We start from the raw sequence: 25502 nt of genomic DNA on the forward strand, positions 1-25502 counted from the left end.
ATCAATAATAAGAAAGGCAAAAAATAACAATAATATTATACAATTTAGAAAAAAACCCTCTGAAAGAAAATAATGGCACCAAACAATCAAACTGTGTGGCACTTAAAAAAGAATTATTCTTATAAATAATTTTACAATACTAATTTATACAACGTTAGCTGAATGCGAGAATTATTAAAATATTTTGTATAGTGTTTACAAGTAAACTAGCTGATTGGTTTCTAGAATTCATGCAGAAGGTGTTGGATCAATAAATAATAATTCATTTTCATTTTGGTTTCCGCCGGCATCGTACGCTCCTCCCTCCTAATGACCATTTTCTAGTCCTTACACTGTCGTCTGAATATTTTTGTGTTTGTGCCGGAGGAAGGTCGTCATCCACAGAATAATTTATTATTGCTGTACAGATTCGAGTGACCAAGTAGTGTTCGTATCTTATAGCATAACACATTTTGACTGTACCATAAAGTACATTGTGTAAAATATTTATCTAGTGTTGCATTTAGAGGTAAAACCGATCGGATTGCGGTTGTATTCAACACAATGTCTTACAATACAAGGCGCACAGGTAAGCTATTTTTCTGTTGATATTTCATTGTTTGCTTGGTTACTAGGCAACCAAAACACGTGTTATAGTTTTTAAGTTTTCCAATTATTTACCTATTTTATATAGTTTTTATAATAGTGTGGGTTATTAATTAAATGTTTAAGATGAAAGCTTGTCCACAAAGTGGTGGCCATTTTGGATGCCGGTTCATAGAAAGGCAACAAAATATACTCAAATCGTCTTGGTATATTGTCTAGTGCTCCCATTGCTAAAAATGAATTATTATCTAGACCTTTTTTTATAGAATGGAACAGTTAGCCCCAATCCCTGTCTGCATAGAGTCTTTGAAGGGGACTATGAACCTAGTTCTGGCCAATGAACCTACTTGCTTCATGAGAAAATCATTTGTAGCTTCAAATTTTACATTGTTCTTTCCATATTATTTTATAAATAGGCTTAGATACCCACAATACAATATTAAACTCCTTTATAATATCCTTAACTAGCCTAGGATTTGTAAATGTCATTAGGCCTATTTCAAAGAAGGGATAGGGTACGATAAGCGGACCCGGTTTTTTTATATCGAAGAATATAGTCATCGATACCTAATATTCGCATCTCAAATCCTAGACTATCAATCGATATAAAAGTACCTATAGTCCTCAATAACAATCATATGTTTTAAATTAACACATTGACGGACGTGAATGCTATAGCAGTCATGATGAGTGACTGCTTTAACGCCACTTCAAATCCTTGACTACCTCAAAGTGCGTGACTGCTATAGCAGTCATAGCCTATGAGGGTCCCTAGAGAGAGACACTTTGATATCTTGTTAAGTCCTTGACCTACAGATATAAAATCGATATGTCTAGTCTACTTGTAACATGGAGGTTTGCATGGAAACGAAGAAAAATAGGACTGCTATAGCAGTCATGACCCTGCACATCAAAATTTATTAAATAGGTCAGGACTGCTATAGCAGTCATCACGTTTTCAATATAACAATACAATTTATTGTAAAAGTTTTAAGAAATATGATACAAATAAGTCAATATAACCCTGAAAATAAGTATAAAGAACAGTATAAAAATTGCACATGTCTTACAATAGTGTGGGGATCAGTAGAAAACGTATTTCTTAACCGGGAAAACCCAATTTGACCTCCTAATAAACTAAGTCCAAGAAATTTCTTCAACTCATCAATAGTAACTGGCTTAAAATTCCTCATTCTTCGACCTTTTGCGTGTGGACGAGAACGACAATCCATCAAAATACCATAGTTATTTATTGATTGACAAATCATGTTCATAATCTCATCACTCCATAGTTTGTTAAAAACATAATAAGGAGTTGCATTTTCAGGTAATTGTAATTTTATACCGGTAGAGCTATTGTTAAATTCAAAAACTGGAATAGGTTTTGTGTCATTAGACCAAACCAAAGGTGGAGCTTGGGTGGTTTTTGAGGTAGATGGTTGGTTTAAATTTAAAACTAACTCCTCCTCTGAGGATTGCTCAATTTCCTCACTATTATTACTTTCTACATCGGATGGAATATAGTTTGGATCCTCATCCGTATCGTCAGCCTCACTAGAGCTATCAACAAAAGAGGTTGTTTTACTTGAAACATCCGACTCCGTAAAGTATTCATTTTCAGACTCTTTAGATAAAACATTGGAACTAAGGATATTTAGACCTACAGCCTCAATATTGTGATCACTTACGGCACTAGTATGTGTGTTGCTTTCAGCCTCACTTACTTGTTCGAAATCACATTCACTTGGTAATTTTACAAAGTTGGTTGTAGGATCTATATCACTTTCACTTGCTAATTCTACAGGGTCAGTTTTTAGGATCTTCATCACTTTTACTCGGTAAATCTAAAATTTCTGTTACTATTTTAATTAAATCTTCACTATTTGTAATCATTTCTACTGCAGTAGAATGCACACTATCACTCAAAACAGGTTGACAGTGATTGGACAGCTCGCATTATGAAAGAGCAGGTCACTACTTGTAAACAACTGGTTGACAAGGGCTACCAACTGTGGAAAGGGTTTGCCCAAAATTCCAAGTGAATATATAAATTAAATAAGACCTACTTTATCACTCAACGTTTTGTGATAATTGAGAAATGAATTAGTTTAGTTCCTATTAATTTTTTAATTATGACTGCTATAGCAGTCATGACCCTAAACATCACTTGTGTATTTGACTGCTATAGCAGTCACGGCTATATACAGTAACGTAGTCATGACTGCTATAGCAGGCACGTCACCTAATACAATTTATAACAATCGCTATTGTCCATCAATGTGTTAAAATGTGAATTTAATATTTACAGTGATGAAACAAATTATTATAACCAAAATTAGGAAAACTGAAGACGACCATATTTACTCCTCTCACAGTTACAGTTGTTTCTTTCCCACAAATTTCACATAATGGGTTTTTCGGGACGAGTCCAACATGTTGAAGCCACAAAAAAGCAACGCCGTGTAGTTTTCTAAGATTGACTGCCATTTTTAATAATCAGAATTACTTATGTAAAATTGAAATATTATCCTACATGTATTATTTTAGAGTGTTTACAGCTGTTGATATAGATGATTTAAGTTCAAAATAATTAATCAGTATCGATTGATTATATCGATGGTTATGATTAAGTAATATTGTTTGCCAATTTCGATATAAAAAAGCGTGTCCGCTTATCGTACCCTACCCTACCTCAGAATGGGTGATCCTTATTGATCAAGTGGTATTTCCTGACATTCTAAATTAATCTGACATGACTGACTTTGTTGGGTCTCAAGTGGAAATGTTGAGTATATTTTCTTTTTGTTTCTTTAGTCATTTTGAAATAAAAACTTATACACCACTGTTCTACATTAGCTAACTTCATAATAAGGTAGAAAACACATTAATTTGCATGAGACTCAATTTTAATACTTTTATTTTATTGTCTTGCTCGAAATTGGGTAGCATTTCGCCATTGTACTCTTTTTCTGTAAACATATAAACAACAGAACTCTACTGTAATTTGATATTTGTAACTTAATTCAGTTTGACATTTTGGTTTGGGTAATGAAATAACTTAATCATAAATATCGATGATTCAATTGTGGTAGTGGCTGCTTATTGTACTGCAGCTGTAATATCTGCTTAACCCATTGTGGATCACTGGCGAGCTGGGCTCGTCACGCAGCAGCCGGGCCTAACGGCACGATGACGAGCTCAGGTGGTCTGCTTTTAAGTTTCCCTCCAAATAGTTCTAGTAATGTCTGATAGATCGGACGATCGTCTTCACTTGTCAACTAAGAGTGTTTAACAACGGTCTACGTTTAGAGCTTTCAAAAGTTTTATAAATATCCTACAGATCGCAGTTGTATGTCGAAGTTGAAAAATCATTCATATGAGTTTACTATCTGCTTTTTAGCGCTTCTGATTGGGTGTTTTCCACAGTTGTTATTATCATACTTTTGAGGTTAGTGACAAAGAACTAAACGACGCAGACGTACATGTTGGCGGGTTTAGTCTAAACAATAGCCCGGATGTTGTAATCGCTTCGCCCGAGCCGCTTTATTTAGACTATGATTCAGACATCATCTCTGCCTCCCCGGAACCATTCTCGCGTGTTATCGTTCATATATCACGGATACCGCAGCAGGTCCATGTCCCATCTGAACGAATACCTTCACAGCTGAATTTTCTAGTACGGTATACAATAGCGAGCGATACGATGTGGCGCACCATTGCTGTTCGTTCGGCTGCTGACCGTAAATTAATTCGTGTCCGCGCACCAAAACAATACGATCAGCAATGAGTTAATGTCAACAGATTTTGACACTGGGAAGGAATCAGGTTCTGGGTGGGGAATGACAACAATTTTATATGCTGGTAAAATAGTAAAAATTAACTTTAAAAAACCTATTACCTGACTGCTGAAATTACGTAAGGGCCCACCACCCTACTTGAGAGTATTGTTTATAATTTTAACTTTTATTTGAGGTAAACCAATGAGAACTCACTAAACCCAATTAACTTACTGCTGAATCTAACCTAGAGCCAACTTTCTTAACCAAGGTAACCCAAGGGTTCACCAGCCTACCCAAAAGCCAACCAAGCAAACCGTAATTCCTTAATTAGATCATTCCAGATGTCAAATCAATCTATGACAGCGTTAGATTTGAGAAAACTGCACTAAGCGTAAGGTGAAATGAAGCTGACTCAAAACTTACAAGGATTTCATCGTTGAAAAATTAAATACTAAGCTTAAATATGTTCCTTTTAATATTAGTTATAGCTAAAAGACAACTCAATAGGTACCATCAATATAAACAGCTGTATTATAAAATATAATTTAGTCATTCCTGAAAAATAAAGTAGCATACTAAATTGAACAGGTAATTTTCCCATACAATTTTATTTACAGTAAAATGCCATTTGGATGGTTTGTCTTTCTATCAGTGTGTCATTTGTTCCACTGAAAAATCCCAGAATTACTTTAAGTTTTGCGTGATCCAGCAAAAAGGGAGGTGTACTCCCATCCTGTACATATGTACCATAGTAGCTATTTCCTTGGTTAATTCTACTAAAATTTAACACTTCTTTTTTGTTAATGAGGAGGTGGTCGAGGTGCCCCACCAACACAGGTGAACTACCATCAGCAGCCTAACAGGACTGGTGGGGGTGGACCGCAACAATCTCGTAACCCCGGCTATTCTACCACACCCAACAGCCAGACAACGTACAATAGCTCATCGCAACCAGCCTACACAACGCAGACCACCTTCAGCACGGCACCTCCTCCGACGACACAAACCAAACCTCAGGTAGTCTTTAAATTCAAGCGTATTTCTAAGAGAGTGCAAAGTGTGAATGTAACCAGAGAGTTTATCTAGTGATCTGGAATACAACGCTTAAAGATTTAAGTACTACAGTAGAATTCCAATTATCTGGAACAGATTTAGTAAAATAACAAAAATCAGTTTTTAAAGGCACATCGTCCCACGATAAATGTGCAGGAATCACGTGCATTAATTGACCCTTACGAACATAGTGTGGCGATAGCAGTGTTTCCCCCTGAGAGGGGAAGCGATGACTCAACTAAAGTCTATTAATAGTCAGTCGACCATTGCTCTTCAACCTGCAGTAGTGTGAATTTATATCTCGACTCTTATGAGTTCCGTATTGTTTTGATTATCGTGTGCAGTACATGATGTTCTAAAAGGAAACTTAGTGTTATCATTGGGCAATAGAACTGAAATTAATAGTTGGACAAAGGTGTCTCGGTTAGACACTTAGCGGAATTGTACAAAGTGGGAGCTTCAACAATCAGACATTTAAATATAAATTCACTGTAAACTTTGTATCCGTTATCAAGAATGAAGATGGAAGCTCATTGAGGAAGTCTCTGAAAACACCAGAGATTAAAGAACTGAAAGAAGCTGTGTTAAAGGGTTCATGCAGTTGCGAACATTGGGGAACCCTCTTTCAGGCCCCCTTGTTTGTGAAAAAGCTATGCCAAGAAAATTAACAGTATTCGTCCTAATACAGCAAGTAATGGGCGGCTAAGGAATTTAAAGCTAGATATGGAATCCTGCAACTACTCATCGTCAAATAGATGTGAGTCTTAGTGGCACAGAATTGATTTAAGGCACCAAAACTGCTAGCTCTATCTAGTATGTTCAAAAAACAATGTATTTTAATTTTGTTTGTCAATGTTAAGTAATCTGAACATTAATTTTTTTCATAATAAATACCGTAAATGTATTCTATTGTGTTTTGATAACTTTTTTTCTAACAGCATTAAAAAAAATCTAACTCTGGGTCGGGTTTGTTCCTAATTAATCCGAATAGTTGGAATTCTACTGTACTTGAATTTATCTCACATAAAATATGTTCCAAATATAAAAACAAAAACTACATCATAAAAGTAAAAATCTGTTCATGTAGAAAGTCAGATTGAATTCAACAATTAATATACAATGCATTCTACATCAATACCTAAAATCAACACTATAATTAATTAAAAATCATAATTTTTATAAATTCATACAATTTTTTAACCTCTTTCAAATATACACAAGAGCTATCTGTTTGTGTATTTAACACATTAGGTATGTTAAAATTGAGGTAGGCTGTCATTGAGCATGTTTATTATTTGTGTATAGTATTCAATTAAATATACATTAAATAGTGATGTTTCCCAAGAAAGCGTAGCGATAGTGAGAGATATTTTGGTTGCAAGGGTGACATTGTTACGAGTTCAATATTGACAGGAAAGGTGGAAAACATTACTGGTATTGGTTGATGAAATGGATACTGATCTGTGAAATTTTATAACTGGTGCTAAACCTCAAAGTTAAACTGATTTGTCATGTATTTATCATTTGATCATAACAAAAAGTTGCCATTTTTAATGAAGTGAAAATATATAATTCACGTTTTTTCATTCAGTTAGGTAGCAGTGAGATAAATGTACATGCCAAATTTTATAACACTACTGCAACCTTTTTAAATTTATGAATTTTTAACTAAAAACGTAACAAACAAAAACACTTTGAAAACCAAGCAAGATAGGACCATTCATTTCGATATGTACGTATGATAACCAAATAAACCATTGGGTGAAGTTTGTTTTACATTAATTTCTGGATATTGTATAAAAAAGTAAAGGATAAAACTAAACAATTTGCCTTGTAGCTTGAAAATAAATTGAAATAAAAATTTAAAAACCATTTAGTTTCAATGTAAAGTTAACGTATTTGTGTTCAGTTGCCTTCAAAATTATGTACATCGTACTATATATATGAGCGTATTGTAAATGCAGTTTGGTAAAACAAAATTAATTTTTTCAAAATTTTAAAATTAAACATTAAAGGATTTGAAAGATTTTGTAATGATTTTGTGATATTCACTTTGAACACCTTTTCAATTATCAATTAACTTTTATTTTTCATAAGTTTAAAAAACTGTGATTTTGAAGTTTCTTTTTTACTTTTATGTGGTTACTCCAGGAAAGAAAATTAGTTAAGTTTATTTAGAAACCGATATGAGTATAAACTAAAAGTAAATAATTACTTAGATTGGTTATGTAGACCTATCTCAGAGAGCTAGTTGAGATGCATGATAAAAAGGTGAAATGAGATCAAGTATTAAGTGTGTGTTGGTAGCATTAATGGGTTTTGTAATGAATTGTATTTGATTCAGTTCCGTTTTATACATACTTCTTTTTCTTTTTGTTAAACCTTTAATTTACAATTTATGTAGTGAAAACCAACCAAAGGTTTCTTTTATTAAAGGATTGATATCCAAGGATATTGTGCCAAATTTCAGAAATACTGCACCTTTTCAGTTAAAAGATTGTTCCTTATTTAATCTGACTGGGTAAATTTCATTACTATGCGAATGAAATGTACTTCAAACTGTAGTGGATGTAGTGTTTAGTGTTTTTACAGCAAAATAATTTTTTTGGGAGAATCTCTTTACAGGCTGAGTGGACGCTTGGGCATATAATTAATTGTTTATTTAGGTTCGATTTAATAGGGCTGGAAACTAGGGATTTTTATAAGTTGATAATAATAATTTATTTTAATAATAAATTTTTTTTTTTAGTTTATAAACCTGTTAATACAGGTTTATTGTGTAAAATTTTTAGGGTCCATTGATTTGTAAGAACACAAAAAGTACATATATTTTACACATGCATTTGTGTAAAACTGTCAACTTTTCTTTTCAAATCAGTGGAAGTTTTATGGTAAACCTGCTGATTTTTCAATCAACTAGTAAAAATCCTGATTGTTAAGTTCTGAGTGGATAACACTAAATGTATCTCTCTGTTTTCTGCCTTAAAACTGAGTGTAGTTTACTTATTCATTTCACCTTTTCTGTTTTTAAAAACCGGACAGGACCTCATTGAAATTGTGTCATTGTCTGTGCAATAATCGATAGAAAGATCCTAGTCTTGAAGTTTGTATAAAGTTTCCTCTGGTGCTGGATTTACCTGTTTAGTAGTTGAGATAAATCACTAGGGACTGTTTCTGTTGTGCTGGATTTACCTGTTTAGTAGTTCAGATAAATCACTAGGGACTGTTTCTATTGTGCTGGATTTACCTGTTTAGTATATGAAAAATAACTGAGGACTGTTTCTATTTGTTGTATTACTTCTTCAGAAGTTAAATTACATCAGTAGGGACTGTGTCTATTCTGCAGGTTGCCTGAACTGACTAAATGTACCAGACAAAATATCTTAAGGTTTACAGTTGACAGTTAAAATAGCTTACCATGCTCCTCTAAAGGAAACCTCCATAGACTTGATACTTTAGAAGAAGATCATTCGCATTCTCTCTGACCTAGGCCCACTGGACTATTGTAGGGACTCGTATAAACATCTCATCAACCTAACTCTGATTGGACTTCCATCCTATAGATAGTTACTTTTGCAAACAAGTAATATCTGAGAGGAGGGGCAGACATCCACAATTATCATACAAGGAGAGCCAACAATTGTGTCCTTTCTATCCACCGACCACCTAACTGTATTAGAGAAACAACCATCATAAATTGGTGCTAAATACTGGAACACTCTTTCTAATTAAATCAAAGCTCATCGTTCTTACCACTGATTGAAGAAGACCATCTGGCAATAGTTGTTGGACCGGCCTTGCTACAGTCTGGAGGAGTTTGTACATGGATGCTACGATTTTGAAATTTTTAATTAATTGTACGGATGTGACATTTTTGGCATTGCATTATCTTTGACTAGACAAAAGACTGGTTAGGCTCTGTTCTCAATAAAAATGTGAATAAAGATTTATTATTGTGACAACATTGTGTAGATTGTGTCTGATGAGATAACGTACATCAATTGACACAGTTTTCTATGGTTAGGCTGACTCATCTCTGTTCTCAGTATATAATATGTGAATGAAGATTTATTATTGTGACAACATTGAGGAGATTGTTTCTGTTGAGTTATCCTACATCAATTGACACAGTTTTGTATGGTTAGGCTGACTCATCTCTGTTCTCAGTATATATGTGAATGAAGATTTATTATTGTGACAACATTGAGGAGATTGTTTCTGTTGAGTTATCCTACATCAATTGACACAGTTTTGTATGGTTAGGCTGACTCATCTCTGTTCTCAGCAAATATGTGAATGAAGATTTATTATTGTGAAACATTGAGGAGATTGTTTCTGTTGAGTTATCGTACATCAATTGACACAGTTTCTATGGTTAGGCTGACTCATCTCTGTTCTCAGTATATATGTGAATGAAGATTTATTATTGTGAAACATTGAGGAGATTGTTTCTGTTGAGTTATCCTACATCAATTGATACAGTTTTGTATGGTTAGGCTGACTCATCTCTGTTCTCAGTATATATGTGAATGAAGATTTATTATTGTGACAACATTGAGGAGATTGTTTCTGTTGAGTTATTCTACATCAATTGACACAGTTTTGTGTGGTTAGGCTGACTCATCTCTGTTCTCAGCAAATATGTGAATGAAGATTTATTATTGTGACAACATTGAGGAGATTTTCTATTATTTCACAAAAGAAAACTCACAATTATCCAATAATTATTGGATAATTGTGAGTTTTCTTTTGTGAAATAATAGAAAATTTATATTCCAATAAGAAGAGCTCCTCCTCCTTCATTGAGGAGATTGTTTCTGTTGAGTTATCGTACATCAATTGACACAGTTTCTATGGTTAGGCTGACTCATCTCTGTTCTCAGTATATATGTGAATGAAGATTTATTATTGTGAAACATTGAGGAGATTGTTTCTGTTGAGTTATCGTACATCAATTGACACAGTTTCTATGGTTAGGCTGACTCATCTCTGTTCTCAATAAATATGGGAATGAAGATTTATTATTGTGACAAAATAGTGTAGATTGTGTCTGTTGAGATAACGTACATCAATTGGCACAGTTTCTATTGCTCTATTTTACTTATCCAGTAGTAGTTGACATACGTTAGTCCTATTGCACAGGATTCTATCTAGTACATAATGTGTATGAGTGTAGACAGTTTTCAGTTTAGTACTAGGCTTAACCTAGCCTAGCACATTTTCAACGGTTTTTCATTTTTCCTTGGGCATCATAGCCGCCCATGAGATTGGTGAAGACTGTCGGTCTGGACTCTCGGTATCATTTAGTTGGCCTGACTATGTAGTGCTAAGTTTAACTTTAGCCAAGTCACATTATTGATGGTTCTTTTCTTTTTTCCCTGGGTATCTCAGCTATGCATGAGATCGGTGGGGAAGTTCTATGGCAATGGCCAACGCCAACCAACACTGTTCCCAAGCAACCAGCAAACACCATGCAGCGCCACACTTATATTTCCTTACTGACGATATATAAGTGTGACGAACTCTCACTAGCAAATTGTATTGTGAAGTGTTGGTTGAGGAGAAAGCCTTGTGCCTGCGACCGTCTCCCCGTGTAACTGTTTGCATAGCTCATTCCCCTTTACAGCCTCCAGCAGCGGCCCAGCCCCCGCTACCCGCCCAGACACCCGCCACGCCCCAGACGCCCACCACACCTCAGCCGCAGGTGAAGCAGGAACCTCCCACCCCTACGGACACGCCCAAGACGGAGACCTCCACCACTTCCACTTCAGAGAACGGGGACGGGCCAAAGCCTTTCTGGAAGAAGAAACCATGTGAGTTGCTTTTGTGTACATCCGATTTGAGGGGATACAAACCTGTTCATCTTGCATACCATCGGATCTTAGCCCAAGGCAGATGGTGCACAAGACATGATGAAATGCAGGCATGTCTTAACTCATTGGCATAGTACTTTTCAATGGCGTTTTACCATCTAAACATTCCGAACTTTTTACTGTAATAGATTAAATTCTATAGAAGATAATAATAATTGTAACACTTCATCAGATTATACTTGTATTATTGAGACCGACTAACTTTATTGGTAGTGGAGAGAGGACTGGGGGCCGATTGTAGTTACATATGCTAAATGTTGAAGCTTCCATAAGTTAACATGATGAGCGTGTATGTTGTGTTCAAAACACTATCATTCAATGTCTGGTGTGACCAGATCCATTTACTATAATGGTGTGTTCTGGAATCCAGTCATCCCATTCCAAACGCGGTGACAACTAGAGGCATGTGACACTGGCCTTAAGATCACACACATCTAAAATTCACTTTGCTCCATTTTCTTACAGTATATTATTACATTTTAACAAGTTCTAATTAATTGATTTAAAATATTCAAGTACTGCTATCAGTTGTTTTAATTTAAAATCTGTACTTTTCTTAGCGAGTTAAGAAATTGTTTGTAACTGAAAAATAACAACAATAACCATTTTCAGTGTCAAAGTCTTCAATCAAACGTTAATATTCACTGACTGCAACTTGTTGACAGTGCATGGCTTCTGCCATTAGTCCCATATGACAATTGACAGTTGTCATAAATTAGCACTGGGAACTAATTTTTTTACTGACGTTTGACATCTAGTGGATTCTCTTTGTACTTTTTCAGTCATTGCAGTAGGTTACAATGTAAAGTCTAATTTGTACATGCTGGTAGTGTCAAGTGGTTATCTGTGGATGTATTTTATATATAACGATTTGGTACAACAGTACTACCCACTTCTGACAGGTTTATACCTTCCGGATGAACCTACACTGGGTACAGTGAAAACCGATGTGACAATTAAATCTAGGGAACCCTATAGATGTCCAAGAGCAGCACATCACTAACCGCAGATCTTGAGATATTTGGGAGCAAGGCTAGATCAATAGATCTAGTCTACTGGAGAATGACTATGAAAAATGCCTTTATTAAAGAGGCACTATTAGAGTGGTTGGAACTCAAAACTCCAAATTCTTTATTATACACAATTTTCAACCGTTCAATAGCGTCATTAGGATCAGTTTGCACAAATATATATATATATATAGTAATAACGATTACTATTTTAAAATATACATGAACTAAAATATCCTGCATTCTGTTGGCTGTAATAGTACGGTTTAAATACTCATGAACGCTGCCGGGACACCTGTTCAAAAGAAGAGTTTTCATGCCTTTTTCAAAAGCTTTTAAGGCACTTTCAGCCTTGAGGGAGTCAGGCAGTGCATTAACCCTCTCCCGCTCGCATTGTTTCCAGGCGCTCATGGTGCTTCTAACCTCAATTAATTCGCTCTGCCGGTCGCACTCGGTCAAAATACGCTGCGCCTTAACTTACACACGTTCTGTCATTGTAATTAACTATAATTATATATATTAATTATTTTACTATATATTGGTTCATTGAAGTTGATTGTACGAGACCAGGGAGGGGGCACACGGACAGCTGGAAGCCGGTGCCGTGAGGTTGTTGCGCAGTTACTTGGTGAAGGTCATTGTCTGGCTCGCCGTCACTGCCACTGCCACTGTGATCACTCCGAACTACATCCTCAATGCAACGAGGCTATTTCACAAAGCTCACTTGAATCGTTGCAATCACTACTAATAACGAGATCGAGAATGAGAATGAGAATGAGAAAGTTTATTGTCTTTAAACATAAAATATGCAATCGACAAAGTCATTCTATGCTAAAGCTTAAATCCCACTAGTACATATTGTGTACATTAACAAACTTGTCTAGCGGGCTTAGTCAATCAATGTTACAGGTAACAATTATTACATTCTTTCATCAACCAGGCTTAGCTCTAATTTAGCTAAAATTTAAAAATGTAACAACGATATAACAGAAAAATTTACAAAAGGATAAATTGTAATAGATAAATTATTAACAATTAAATAAATAAACAGGGGGTACTACACTAATTTTAAAATCTTAAGGTACTAATATCACAGGCCAAATAACTTTGTACAGAGTAAAACGCTTTATCTTTGAGCCAATGTTCTAAAACTGCCTTAAATCTTTTTAATGTTACATGCCATGCCTCTTGAGGCAGTTTATTGAACATCTTTAATTTCATAATACAGTGACTACTTCTAGTTTTTTCTAATTTTATTGGTAACATTTCTATCATATGGTTTTTCCTAGTAGGATATCTGTGGACTTCTTGTCTAACCCTGAGTGTTTGTAGATTTTCTTTAACATCAACCAAGCAACAGTAAATGTATAGGCTAGGTAGAGTCATTATCTGTAGTTCTTTAAAAAGAGGCTCACAGGACTCTCTTTCTGGGACATTTTTTATTACCCTTAGGGCTCTCTTTTGCCATATGAAAACCTTTTGAGAACCACAGCTATTACCCCAAAGTGTAATGCCATATCTAAGATGAGAATGGAAAAAGGCGTAATAGGTAGTAATTAGCATATTCGTTGTCACAGAATTCAAAAGCTTACGTAAAAGAAATGTGACTCTAGATAATTTTTTGCATAACTCTTGAATGTGTTGGTCCCAGCTCAATCTACTATCTAGGTGAAGTCCCAACAGTTTTACAGGCTTTACATCTTTATAAATATAGTGATTCAAGGAAAAAATAATTTTTTCTGTTTTGTTACTATTTACAACAAGGTTGTTTGCTTCAAACCATTGTAATGCAGTTTCTATGGCTTGTGTTTCGTCCTCAAGCAGTGTATCCAAACTTTTATTCCAGCTCAAAAGTGTAGTATCATCAGCGTATAAAACTGATGGGCAAGGTAAATTAAAAGCTATGTCATTCATTGATATGATGAATAAAAATGGTCCAAGGACAGATCCTTGGGGGACTCCTGCATTCACACCTTTAACCCTTTAAGCGCCGTAAGCGCATATGCGCGCAAGGATCGACTTTGCTCTGAACGCCGTAAGCGCGTAGACGCGCAATATACTTGTTTTTACTATTTTGCACTGTTAGTTCAGAGTTTGTCCGCTATACTGTGCGGGGTGTATGTTACAGTAGTGTAGCGGGGCTGTGCCATATCACGTGACAATCTTTGTGTTTATCGATCGATACTGAACCGGTTTTTGTTGAAAAGCTGGCAGTTTGGTAGTATTGCTCAACGCCGCAAGCGCATTTATGCGTACGTCACTGCCTTGCCGGGCAGCTCTTGTGTTCTTCTTCATATCTTGTTGAAGCAGTGCGAATAGTTGATCGGTAAACTACTGTGTAGTTTTATGTGTTATATGATCATATTTTTATGAGAATTATATATTTATAAACTTTTGAAATAAACAGTTTTTTTAAAATGGCGATAAAAGTCTTTTTTCCTCGTAGAAATATTTTTACTCCTTATATTTATAATTATGTATTTTGGCTCTTATTCCGAAATTCTACATTTATTTTTATTATTTATATTTAGACTTGTTTTTTACTCCAATAAGTGTTACAATATTTTATTTACTTCTATAAACATCTGAAAACCATTTTGTAATTATAAAAATAACACCCGTTAGAGGACTAAGAATTTGGAAAATATTTGGTTTTCAAATTTTTGGCATGAAAATTTAATTTTTTATAATAACTTTGTATTAAATATGTAATATATACTTATTTTCTAGTTCAATTCTAGTACATATTAGCACGCAATGCCGTCATTTATATACATAATTAAAAAAAAAGGAAACAGTAAGCATTGGGTAAAATTTATAAAGGAGCTGGAACGCTACATAGTAAATTATGTGTATTTTGGGCAATAAATATGATAAATAATATTTTTTTGCAGTTTCTGTTTTATTTTGTTACCTAAAAAAAGGAATTAAAATTAGCGTTGAGAAAATCTGATTTTAATTTTTTTATAATAAATGAGCGCTAATCCAGAGTTTAGCTGAAACTGTTTGGCGCTTTAAGGGTTAAAACTTGATTTTTCTTGGCCCTGGACCACCATTTGTTTTCTATTGTTAAGGTAAGATGCTAATAAATCAAGTTCTTTATTCTGTATTCCATATGCAAACAGCTTTTTTACTAATAAATTGTGCGAGATACAGTCAAAAGCTTTTGTCAAGTCAATTAAAGTAGCAGATGATATTAATTTGTTCTCAAAATTAAAAATAACTTGTTCCACAAGTTTTTCTACTGCTTTTACTGTATTTCGCCCCTGTACGAAGTATACACAGTCGATTTCACTGTCACGAAGTATACGACTACAACCCGCCATTGTTTCCGCACAACTAATATAAATAGCAAAACAATGGAATAAATCTACTGTAAAAGTAAAGTAAATGGTCTCCTGATAGCAAACAACCCGTAGTAGTACAAAATATTGCAGCACTTATACATCGAGAGCAGCACTTATCGGCTCTAGAGAGTAAAGCAGTGCGTGCCAATCTGTGCCGTTTAAGCGGCAGTGGCTACGTGCTGGCTGTGCCGATTCATGCCTTGCGAGCGGGAGAGGGTTAAAAAGCTTAGTGCCGCAGAAAAGAAGATGCCGGTTGAGGAAACTTGTGCGATGCTGAGGAACTGTGATGTTGTCGGACTGTCTAAGATTGTAATGAATTGGTGTGTTTATCACGTGAAACAGTTCATTGTTTTCGCACAAACGTTAAACAACTCAAAATGTAAATGGACGAAAAGGTAAGAGTATTGGATCCTTGAAGATTAGCCTGCAGGAAGACTGGCGAGGTTTCCCAAATGCTCCTCTCAACGTCCTCTTTTGAAGTTTAAATATTGGTCTGGAGCATTCACATTCGAATCCGCAAATGGCCACAGCATATGACAGTTATGGATATATCAACCATAGTATGCGGCCAAAGTTACCCAAGTGGTCGCATATTTGGATAAGGTATGAATTACAAATATTCCCGAACTAAATTTCTTGCATACAAAATCAATGTGATGCTGGAACTTAGTTGGTTGTCAATATACACCCCAAGGAACTCTATAGTGACACCTCCATCTCTCTCAAAACCAATTTTGGCTGCTGCAATAGTTTGTATCTGTGGTGATACAGAAATCTAGTACTTGAGTTTTTGCTTTATTCAGCAATAGCCGAATTTTTTGAAACTAATTAGTTAAATTACTGGTTTCTCTAGAAGCAAACAACTCAAGTTCCGTTCATTTCTGAACCGTTATGGAGATAGAGGTGTCATCCACAAACAGATACTTTAGCATTTATGCCTGTAATACAAGATGGCAGATGTAGTGTTACTGATTTTTTGTATCACTGAACTAATGGCGAATGTTCAGAAAAATCCTGTTTCCTTCACAAGATGGCAGGTCGTTAGATAGCTCCCTTAGTGTTACAAGAGGTTGTTACTAGCTTGGACACCAGGGTATGTGGCCCCGAGCCTGGAGAGGCTTGTACGTAGGTGGCCTCCCCTTTCTTCCAAGGTGCCATAACTGAGTAATAATCATCCCTCCTAGTGGGATTTCAGTTTGTGGTGGTCTCCACCCGCTCATCCTTACTCTTGTCTGATTCAATATAAGGTGTATGCCATGCACAAATTCATATAAATTACATTTAATTTAGGAAAAATCGACAAAACTTATTCTTCTCAAGATTCGTTTCTTTATCACTGTTTTTACTATAAGACCATTTGTTGCTTTTCAAGATTCAGGTTTTGCCACTAAAAACTCTGAATGATCAACCTCCACCCTGAACATTGTTTTTGTCCATTTATATCGGGTTGTGTGATTTTACTGAATTAATATTAATAAAATGAGAATCTTTGTACATTAAAAATGGCTTATAGCTTGGGGATACTGCCCTGTGTAAATAAATGATCACAGAAAACTTTATTTTTTATATTTTGAATAGCATTTGGAGCCAGAGAGTAAAGTAAGGTTGAACAAGAATGTTAAGTAATATAAGAAAAGTTAAATACACTTTATATTTCAAAGAACTATTTGTTCATAATTTTATATGTTTACTGCTTGATGTTATTATAATTAGCTAGCATGCTCACACTGATAACATAAAATAAAATATATGGATGTACAAAAATGAAATTGTAGACTATCACCTAAATTACTAACAGTAGTAAATTTTGAAGAATTTGTGGCAATTTAACTTACTAAGCTATATATGGAAACATTTGTTATTAGTATTAAGGAATTCATGTTGATGCTGTATTTTCCAGTCGTAAAGGTCTCCAATAAAGTGAGGAAAGCTCGTCAGAACGCCAAGTTACGTCGAATCCTGAACCCCAAGAATGCTCTCACATTCCTCAATGAGCTGAGACCGGGTGGAGTGAAGTTCGTAATCCGGGAAGAGCCGGGATGGGGGTTTGTTGCCTCAGTTGAAGTGAGTTATACATTAGCATTGTAAGAACGCATGATTTGTTAATGTTAATTCTTTATATTTCTACTTTAATCCTTTTAGTTCCAGAGATAAAATCAAATCCATGTTGAAAAAGTGAAGAGTTATTTTTTGTGTGACTATGCGAAAAGTGCCAGAGGGTTTTGGACGAAAACACAAGGTTTTATAAAAATAATTTACATAACATTTATTTTTCATCATAAAAAGCTCCTTTTACTTCTTGTTAAAGGTTTTCTGTTACGTAAGAAACTATTTAACGTTCAAATGTTTATATAATTTTTTTAATTAAAAAATAAATTTAAACAGCAACATTTGTACGGAAATAAAATAAAAATCAAGTTTGAGGTGAAATAACTATTTAAAAATATTTTTATTTTGAAATTTCAATACTTTCATGATTAAGAGAATTTAAAAACAATCCAAAATCGTGTGTAATAACCTAATGTTGCACCATAAACAGAATGTTTTAAAATAGACTTTTACTAAAATGCAAGGTTTCAGAAAAAAATTCACCTAAAATTGATTTTTCATCATTAAAAGTTCCATTTTAATTGATTTGAAAGGTAAATGAATTATCCATCAGATATTGTATAACAATAGGATATTTATATAATTAAAAAAAAAGTATAAACCTAGTTGAAAAGGTTGGTTTAATTGTACTGGCCTTTGGTATGATATCAGCCATTATGGTATAAATTATAAATTCTAGGAATATATGTAAAAACCTTTTCAACTCTTCCCACGCCGTAGGCTGATATAGTAGAATTATACCCAAAACGCCAAGTACAGTTATAACCAATATTATAGATGATGTCCCTTGGAGGGATTTTTAGTTCACAAAAGGCCTGCAAAATACCCGGTGCATGCTCCGTGCTCATCGAGGTTGCCAAGGAAGTATTTATGACCTTCACTCTGCTGCAGGGGGAGGGGAGTGCCTTTTGTCTAACTCCGACCACCTGCTCGTTAGTTCTGCGTCTCCTACAGAGCCATAACCAAACACATCCGTGGCGTGTATTACTGCTTTCTCGGTTGTCACGAGCACACGCTCACGTGTGCGTCTTCCACATATCTCATTATTATTCTTCATTGTGTGGTTGTGTTGTGATTAGTTTGAAATATTTATTTGTTTCATAGTAAAATATAATTTATAATATTATAATTTAGTTACAATAAAAATTAGATTTGAACTTAAAGAAACACATTCTTTTTACTTGTCTTGGCATTGTAGGAAAGTTAATGGATTTATTAGTGGTGTGCAAAGGGTTAATATAAATGTATTTTTTATTTAGACTTTTACTTGTTTATACTAACTCAAAATTTAATTTTCAAACAATTTGAAATTTATTTACTACTTAGTAGTGATCCTTTAAAGTTAACTTCAATTTTACATTTTGCCAAAAGATTTCATGTGTACTTGAAATGTCATTTCATATAAAATATTCATTTGTGTAATAGGTTTACATTTAAAAAAAAGTTGTTACATAGCTGCTAAATACAATCTATTTGATTTTAGACAAACATAATCTTACTAGTTCTTAATGCACAGTAATATTTCCATAATGTACATCAAATTTGCAAAGTTTACACTATATATAAACACTACTGTACTTATCTTCAGTGAAGGATAGATGAAGTCCTATCGGCAGCAAGTGTGGTGACTTACTGATTTGGGTCTCAGTAACGATGGTGAAATTTATCCTGCATGACCACAAAATTAAATTTGATGTGGTGCAAGTTACGATATAATCCAATTACAATAAAATTATTAGTCAGAAAATAAAACCACTGCTCTGTTTAACTCACTGTAAAAAGTCATCTAAAATTACCAGGCAAACTCTGCTTCACAACAGTTACCCACCATGAGGAAGAATAATATGTCCATTTCCGAGGTACTATTTGTTACAATATTGAAGATGATTGTATCGAAAGATGAACCCTACATGTCAATATGACAACAGAAGATGGGTTCTTCCTCTGTATCTTCAGTTACTTGATGAACACTGGGCAAACCGTATTTCCTCTAGTCCTTATATGCACTCAATTATCACAAGATCTCACAATCGTTTGTTGTCGAATCCAACTAATTCATTGCTTTAACATTTTTATCAAACAATGTGTTTTTAATCTTTCATTTAGTTTTGTTGTTACACAATATGTTTTTATTTAATTATATTGTTACTAGAAAGTTTCAGATAATTTGTAGAACATAATATTGTTTAATTTCTAATAAGAAATTATCTTTTTACATTCTACTCCTGATTTTCCGAGGGGAACATAAAAACCTGTTTAACCAATGTTCCATGATACTCATATTGTTCCTTCAATACTGCAACTTCTGACCCGATATCGGATGATTTACTGTACAAAAATTGAAACGCTTCACATTTCTGCAGACATTTCAAACCTTGCAACAAATCTGTACTACAACTAGTTGGCTGTTCGTTCATTAAATTACTTTTTTTTATCACTAGCTTGTCAAAATTCTGTAAGTGTTCATTTGAAATTTATTACTGGTTAGATTTTAAGTTGAAACCAACTGTTTCTTAGAAACATATAGTTTACTTTAGAATATAATTGTGATTCTAACAGTTCACAGTATTATGGAATTGTTTAAACATAGCTTGAGGACATGTGAATTTAAAATACTGTAAATTTTCCCTTAGTCTCTAGAACAAGTTGTGTACAAAATCATAATAACCTCTCAATGTGGCTTGAAAATACTTGAAACATGTTAAACTTAAAGATGAATTAACGGAAGCTGATTTTTAATTTTAGATTGACGGCAAAACATTTTCCGGTAATGCATTGACAGTATCTAAGGCCAAAGTACAGGCGTCGGAGCAAGCACTCAAACATGTCCTCTTGGAACAGCTCTCCAAGTCCCAGACAGCTGCTCCTCCGACCATTGAGAAGAAAGAAATTGAAGAAAAAGAGGAACGTAAGTACCAACTGTAGCAATGACTTTGGCTGTTTCTATGCATTAAAGTATAGATCTTTGTAGCAGATAACACATTAGGAGATGGTTTTCAACTCTGTTCGATGTGACCGAAAAATGTTCTTACCAGAACTGATTGTTATAATGAAAAATTTAGTTTTCTCAGTAATTATTTGTAACAGTACCGCCAAACTCTCTGATTTCAGATAGCTACTTGCACAAAAATTTGTTTGTGTGTGTGTTTTCACCAAATAGGTTTCTTAACCCTTTGACTAATAATCCCACAACGCGCTGGGACTTTCTTAGTATCTTTATGAGAAAATGCTGAATATTTTATTCTATTCTCATATTTTGTAAATTTTCACTTTTGTGCTTAATTAGATTAATTTCTGTAAAAATGCAAAAAAAGCCCATAAAGGTTTAATTGGGTATTTTTTATAACACATCTACTGTAGTAAACCCAAATCACTTAAAAAAACAAAATTTAAAATAAAATAAAACTCACTTTTTAGGGCACTCTTACTGAGGAAACACCCACCAGTCAAAGGGCTAATCACTCTGTTCGCTCCAAAATATATACTGGATAGATTTGTTGTGTATGTATTTGTTAAACTGCTTAATTTTTACAAATTATTCGTGTGTGTCCCAAATTGATTCTAATGCTAGTAATAGAATGCAGTAGTTTTACTAGCAACTCGATATAACAACGGTTGAGGTGTTGACCTAATTTTACTAGCATTCATTGTCTGGTACTAGCTGCATTCATTTTGACGCCTGATGAACACTGTTTCAGAGGAAGACGAGGAAATGGAAACAAATGATAAGGAAGAGTCGGGAGAACCAAAGAGCAAGAGGAGCAAGATGGACCAACCTGAAGACGACCTGCCGTGGGGTAGTTTAGCTGCATTTGCTCTCCACAAGCTGTTTGCCGAGTGGCAGAAAGAAGGAGCGGAGCCTCACCCACCACCACAGGACAAGGTAATACAGTACAGTGGAGATTAAACCTGGATTAAATTATTTATGTTGAGGTGTAAAATCTCTAAATGCTCTTGTTGTATTCCAGTACGATGAAGAGATGGCCGATGAAACTTACTTCACGAGGAGGCCGGGACCACCAGAATTCGGCTACCCAAGGAGGTTTGCCCCTGGCGGACCGTTTAGAGGTAGAGGGTATGCCCCTTATCCCCCCAGGGGTGTCCCTCCACCTCCAGGCTTTGGTCCCATGGCAAGGCGACCTCCCCCACCTCCTGCCGCCACCTTCCTGCAAGGAGCCCCCAAGCCTGCCCTACCCCTCCCCACAGCAGTGGTAAGTACTTTTAAGAGCTTTTTCGAATTTTCTTGTAATTTTTCATGTAGGTTTGTACCAGTGACCTATTAAAGATAAAAACTTGATTATCGGAAATAAACTAGGAGCTGACCATGTTTCAGATAGTAATCTAAATTTCTGAAAAAAAAAAAACAGGTATATTAATACGAAGAGCTATATGTAGGCATACTCAAGTTATAAACATTACTGTATTATTTTATATGTACAGAACAAGAATGCTGTTTTGTAGAACATTTACTGTCCATTGAATATAAACTTATTTGTTGTTAAAGAAATCTGAGGTAAGAGTAAATGTCACTAAACTCACCATGGTGTGAGATAATGGGCAAACAGGTTTTGCTGCTGCCAGCAGGGTTGGGGGCGTCGCGCTGACATTCCAAGATAAGAATGTGTCTGGAGTGAATACAGTGGTCTGTAGGGCATTATACTACTGGAAGGATAGTGACTCGTCTATTATGACTAGATGCACGGCTAGTGAAAGTTTGGATGGTATAAGGTGTCCTCCGTTGACAACTCCAGAATATATATTGTTGATTCTAAAGTCGTTACCGTTAACCCGTTTGTACTACTTTTAAAGTTGTTTCCGTTAACCCGTTTGTACTACTTTTAAAGTTGTTTCCGCCTGTTTGTACTACTTCTAAAGTCGTTTCCGTTAAACCGTTTGTACTACTTTTAAAGTTGTTTCCGCCTGTTTGTACTACTTCTAAAGTCGTTACCGTTAACCCGTTTGTACTACTTTTAAAGTTGTTTCCGTTAACCCGTTTGTACTACTTTTAAAGTTGTTTCCGCCTGTTTGTACTACTTCTAAAGTCGTTTCCGTTTAAACCGTTTGACTATTTCTAAAGTTGTTTCTGTTAATCCGAGATTCCAATAATCAAAGTTTCAATGATCAGAATTTTACAGTATTTATGATTATTTTGTTTAAAAAATATGTGTATAAATAAAAAAAAGGATAACTCAACCTCTTTTCAAAATTATTGTTAGTCTTATAGAAAGAATATCAGAGTTTTCTTTAGTTTATTTTCTATAGAGGTTTTTCCTCTCCAGATCAATTTTTGAGTGTGGATCTGGTCATGTACCAGTATGCAATGTGTGAGCCTCTTTTTGATTTTGTGTTTGTCCAGTCGTCGATGATGCCCATGAAGAAGATCCCAGAAGATGCCAACAAACGGCACCCTGTGATGATACTGAACCAGCTGAAGCCAAATGTAATCTATAACGAGTCCCGAGAAGGCCAACCTCCCCACGTAATGTTCATCATCTCTGTTGAAATCGACGGGAAAGAATACACAGGAAAAGGTACCCATGTTGTTTACTCTTAGAAATACAACTTTGTATTTTACTTTAAGCCGTATACACATTAATCTTGCCACATTTGTGATATTTTGTTAGTTTAATCAATATTGCTACAGATTTTAATTACTTTTACAATGAACATTTTCAAGTTTAAATTCATACCCGATCTTACAAATTTATGTTATTAGCATTATTTATTGATGTTCTAGGAATTATACTATCCAAAAAATGACAATTGAATTTCCCCCTAAGAGGTACTCTTTCATTGTCAAGTTGTTAAAATCTATATTGTAATGTATCTCCAAACCGACATTAAAAATAATGTTTATGATTAACCTTTTGAGTGCCGCAGCATCGCTAATTTTGACGTTTCGTATTTCGATAATGTTTTATATAGTACAAGGTTATTTTTACCAAATAATCAACATACATATAATGTTTATACATTTAAATGGGTTCTAAACTATCGATAAATACGAGTTTTATAGTATTTCCTTACTCTTTGATCTATGAAACGTGTTGTTTGGGTACTTTGGTATTATCAGGATGCCACTATTTTTGGATGAGTTTTCCTCATTTTATGGTCATTATTGTGGTTTGTCTCATGGGCTGCGATGATACCGAAGTACCTATGGGATGATTTTTCTTCCAGTCACGACGTAGCGGACGAGTATCATATGTTGCGTAACGGCCATTCTTGTTGTTTATGTGCCGAAAACCAAGCATTTAAGTGAATACAAACTAAAATAGTAATTTATTCAATTCTTTATAAAAGAAATTACAACTTATAATAATATATATGTGTGTGCTGTTTTTCCAGGGAAAAGCAAGAAAGATGCGAAGAAGAATGCTGCAAAAGCTGCATTAGCTCCATTAGGAATCATTTACGAAGAAGACAACTAGGATTAGTTACACTGAACAGTATTTTCTCATGTCTATCAAATATCACTGATGTATTGACCCTTTAGATGCAGTTGGTGTGTAAGCTATTGTGTTCATATTTCAGCACCCAATTTGCAAATGCTTAAATATGTATTTCAAAACTCCCATATTCGTCCTCGGGAACCTAATAGTCGGACATTTTGTGATCAATTTTTTATGATTTTTACGTGTCTAAGACAGTTATGGATTTTTATTTTATTTTATTAAGATATATCTATGTTAAAGATTGTACTTTTCTGCAAACAATGATGAAATTAATATTTCACTATATAAAAATGTTATGTAAAAAGGTACTAATAATTCTTGTGAGAATTGACTTATAAGTTTGTGTTTTGTCATATCAGTACATGGTTTTTTTTTTAATTTTACATCAAGAAGATGATATGATTCTGCTATGTGTAGTTGTACAAAATAAATACTACTGCTAAACCAACGGTCAAATGTGTTCTTCAATACCCTGTCCAGTAACAAGAACGTAGCCAGGAAAATAATTTTGGGGGCCAGGCAACTAATATTTTCCCATAGTGGACAGAGAGTAAGGCCCCATTTTGTTCCTTAAAAAGTTTCTTGACCCATTTCTTTGTTGAGAACGATCTTTCAGGAGTACATGTCAGTAATACAGAATTGTTTAAATAATAATCATTTACAGAAAAAGTAATTGAAAAATTTAAGATTTTGGGGGGCCCCGACCCCTTGGACCCCCTCACTGGCTACGTCCTTGTCTAATAAGTAATTAAGTTAATTTTAATGTGTAATTGTAATAGATTACAATTTTAAAAAATACTATTCGATTCAGTCAAATTTAAATTAGATATTTCACTAGTTTTATATTCTAAATGGAACATTTCCCCAGATTTTCACTTAAATTTATTTATAGGCCTTATTAAAAATACTTCAGAAATAATGTTTCTTTGCTTAAGAGATCTGATAATTTCACTACGCAATTAAACATATTTATATGCTTTTAGTTATTGTCAGTTTTTGATGCCTTTCATTTGTACAATGTTTGAATTGTTGGGGCCGAAAGCCAATGATTATGACTAGTGGAGAAGAGAATAAGCAGGCTTTATCTTGATTACAAGAGTACTTAATTGTAATTTGACATAAACACGAAGACACATATATTTTTAAGTTTTCAATTGCAATGGAATCTTTCTTAACCAGTTGAGAGCATCTCAGTTGTCTGTCCAGTGGGATGTAGTCAATGTGGGAAGCAGGGTTGCCAATTCACTTTTCCAAGACATATCACTGTGTAACTTCTGATACTATACTTGAG

General features: G+C 34.6%; 1 protein-coding gene across 2 annotated transcripts; it reads left to right on the forward strand.

Annotated features, from left to right (window-relative positions):
• Nucleotides 1–287: 287 nt before the first annotated feature.
• Nucleotides 288–24659, forward strand: LOC124367348 (pollen-specific leucine-rich repeat extensin-like protein 1). 2 transcript variants are annotated; one of them, XM_046824094.1, is made up of 9 exons: nucleotides 288–568; nucleotides 5173–5381; nucleotides 11044–11230; nucleotides 17548–17711; nucleotides 20502–20664; nucleotides 21455–21639; nucleotides 21725–21967; nucleotides 23113–23287; nucleotides 24105–24659. In XM_046824094.1, exons 1-9 carry the CDS (start codon nucleotides 544–546, stop codon nucleotides 24185–24187), a joined length of 1434 nt encoding a protein of 477 aa, XP_046680050.1. In that variant the 5' UTR covers nucleotides 288–543; the 3' UTR covers nucleotides 24188–24659. The 2 variants fall into 2 exon arrangements, with proteins under 2 accessions (XP_046680050.1, XP_046680051.1); XM_046824095.1 differs by having other exon boundaries at nucleotides 5176–5381.
• Nucleotides 24660–25502: the final 843 nt, after the last annotated feature.

Source organism: Homalodisca vitripennis, chromosome 8 (assembly GCF_021130785.1).
Source record: "Homalodisca vitripennis isolate AUS2020 chromosome 8, UT_GWSS_2.1, whole genome shotgun sequence".
Classification (NCBI taxonomy): domain Eukaryota; kingdom Metazoa; phylum Arthropoda; class Insecta; order Hemiptera; family Cicadellidae; genus Homalodisca; species Homalodisca vitripennis.

What these genes read in the sequence shown, in the direction of transcription:
- LOC124367348 (XM_046824094.1), top strand. Translation starts at nt 544, where the DNA reads ATGTCTTACAATACAAGGCGCACAG. An exon ending in TTTCTGGAAGAAGAAACCAT is followed by an intron (nt 11,231 to 17,547) that starts GTGAGTTGCTTT and finishes TGTATTTTCCAG; the next exon opens with TCGTAAAGGTCTCCAATAAA. An exon ending in AATTGAAGAAAAAGAGGAAC is followed by an intron (nt 20,665 to 21,454) that starts GTAAGTACCAAC and finishes ACACTGTTTCAG; the next exon opens with AGGAAGACGAGGAAATGGAA.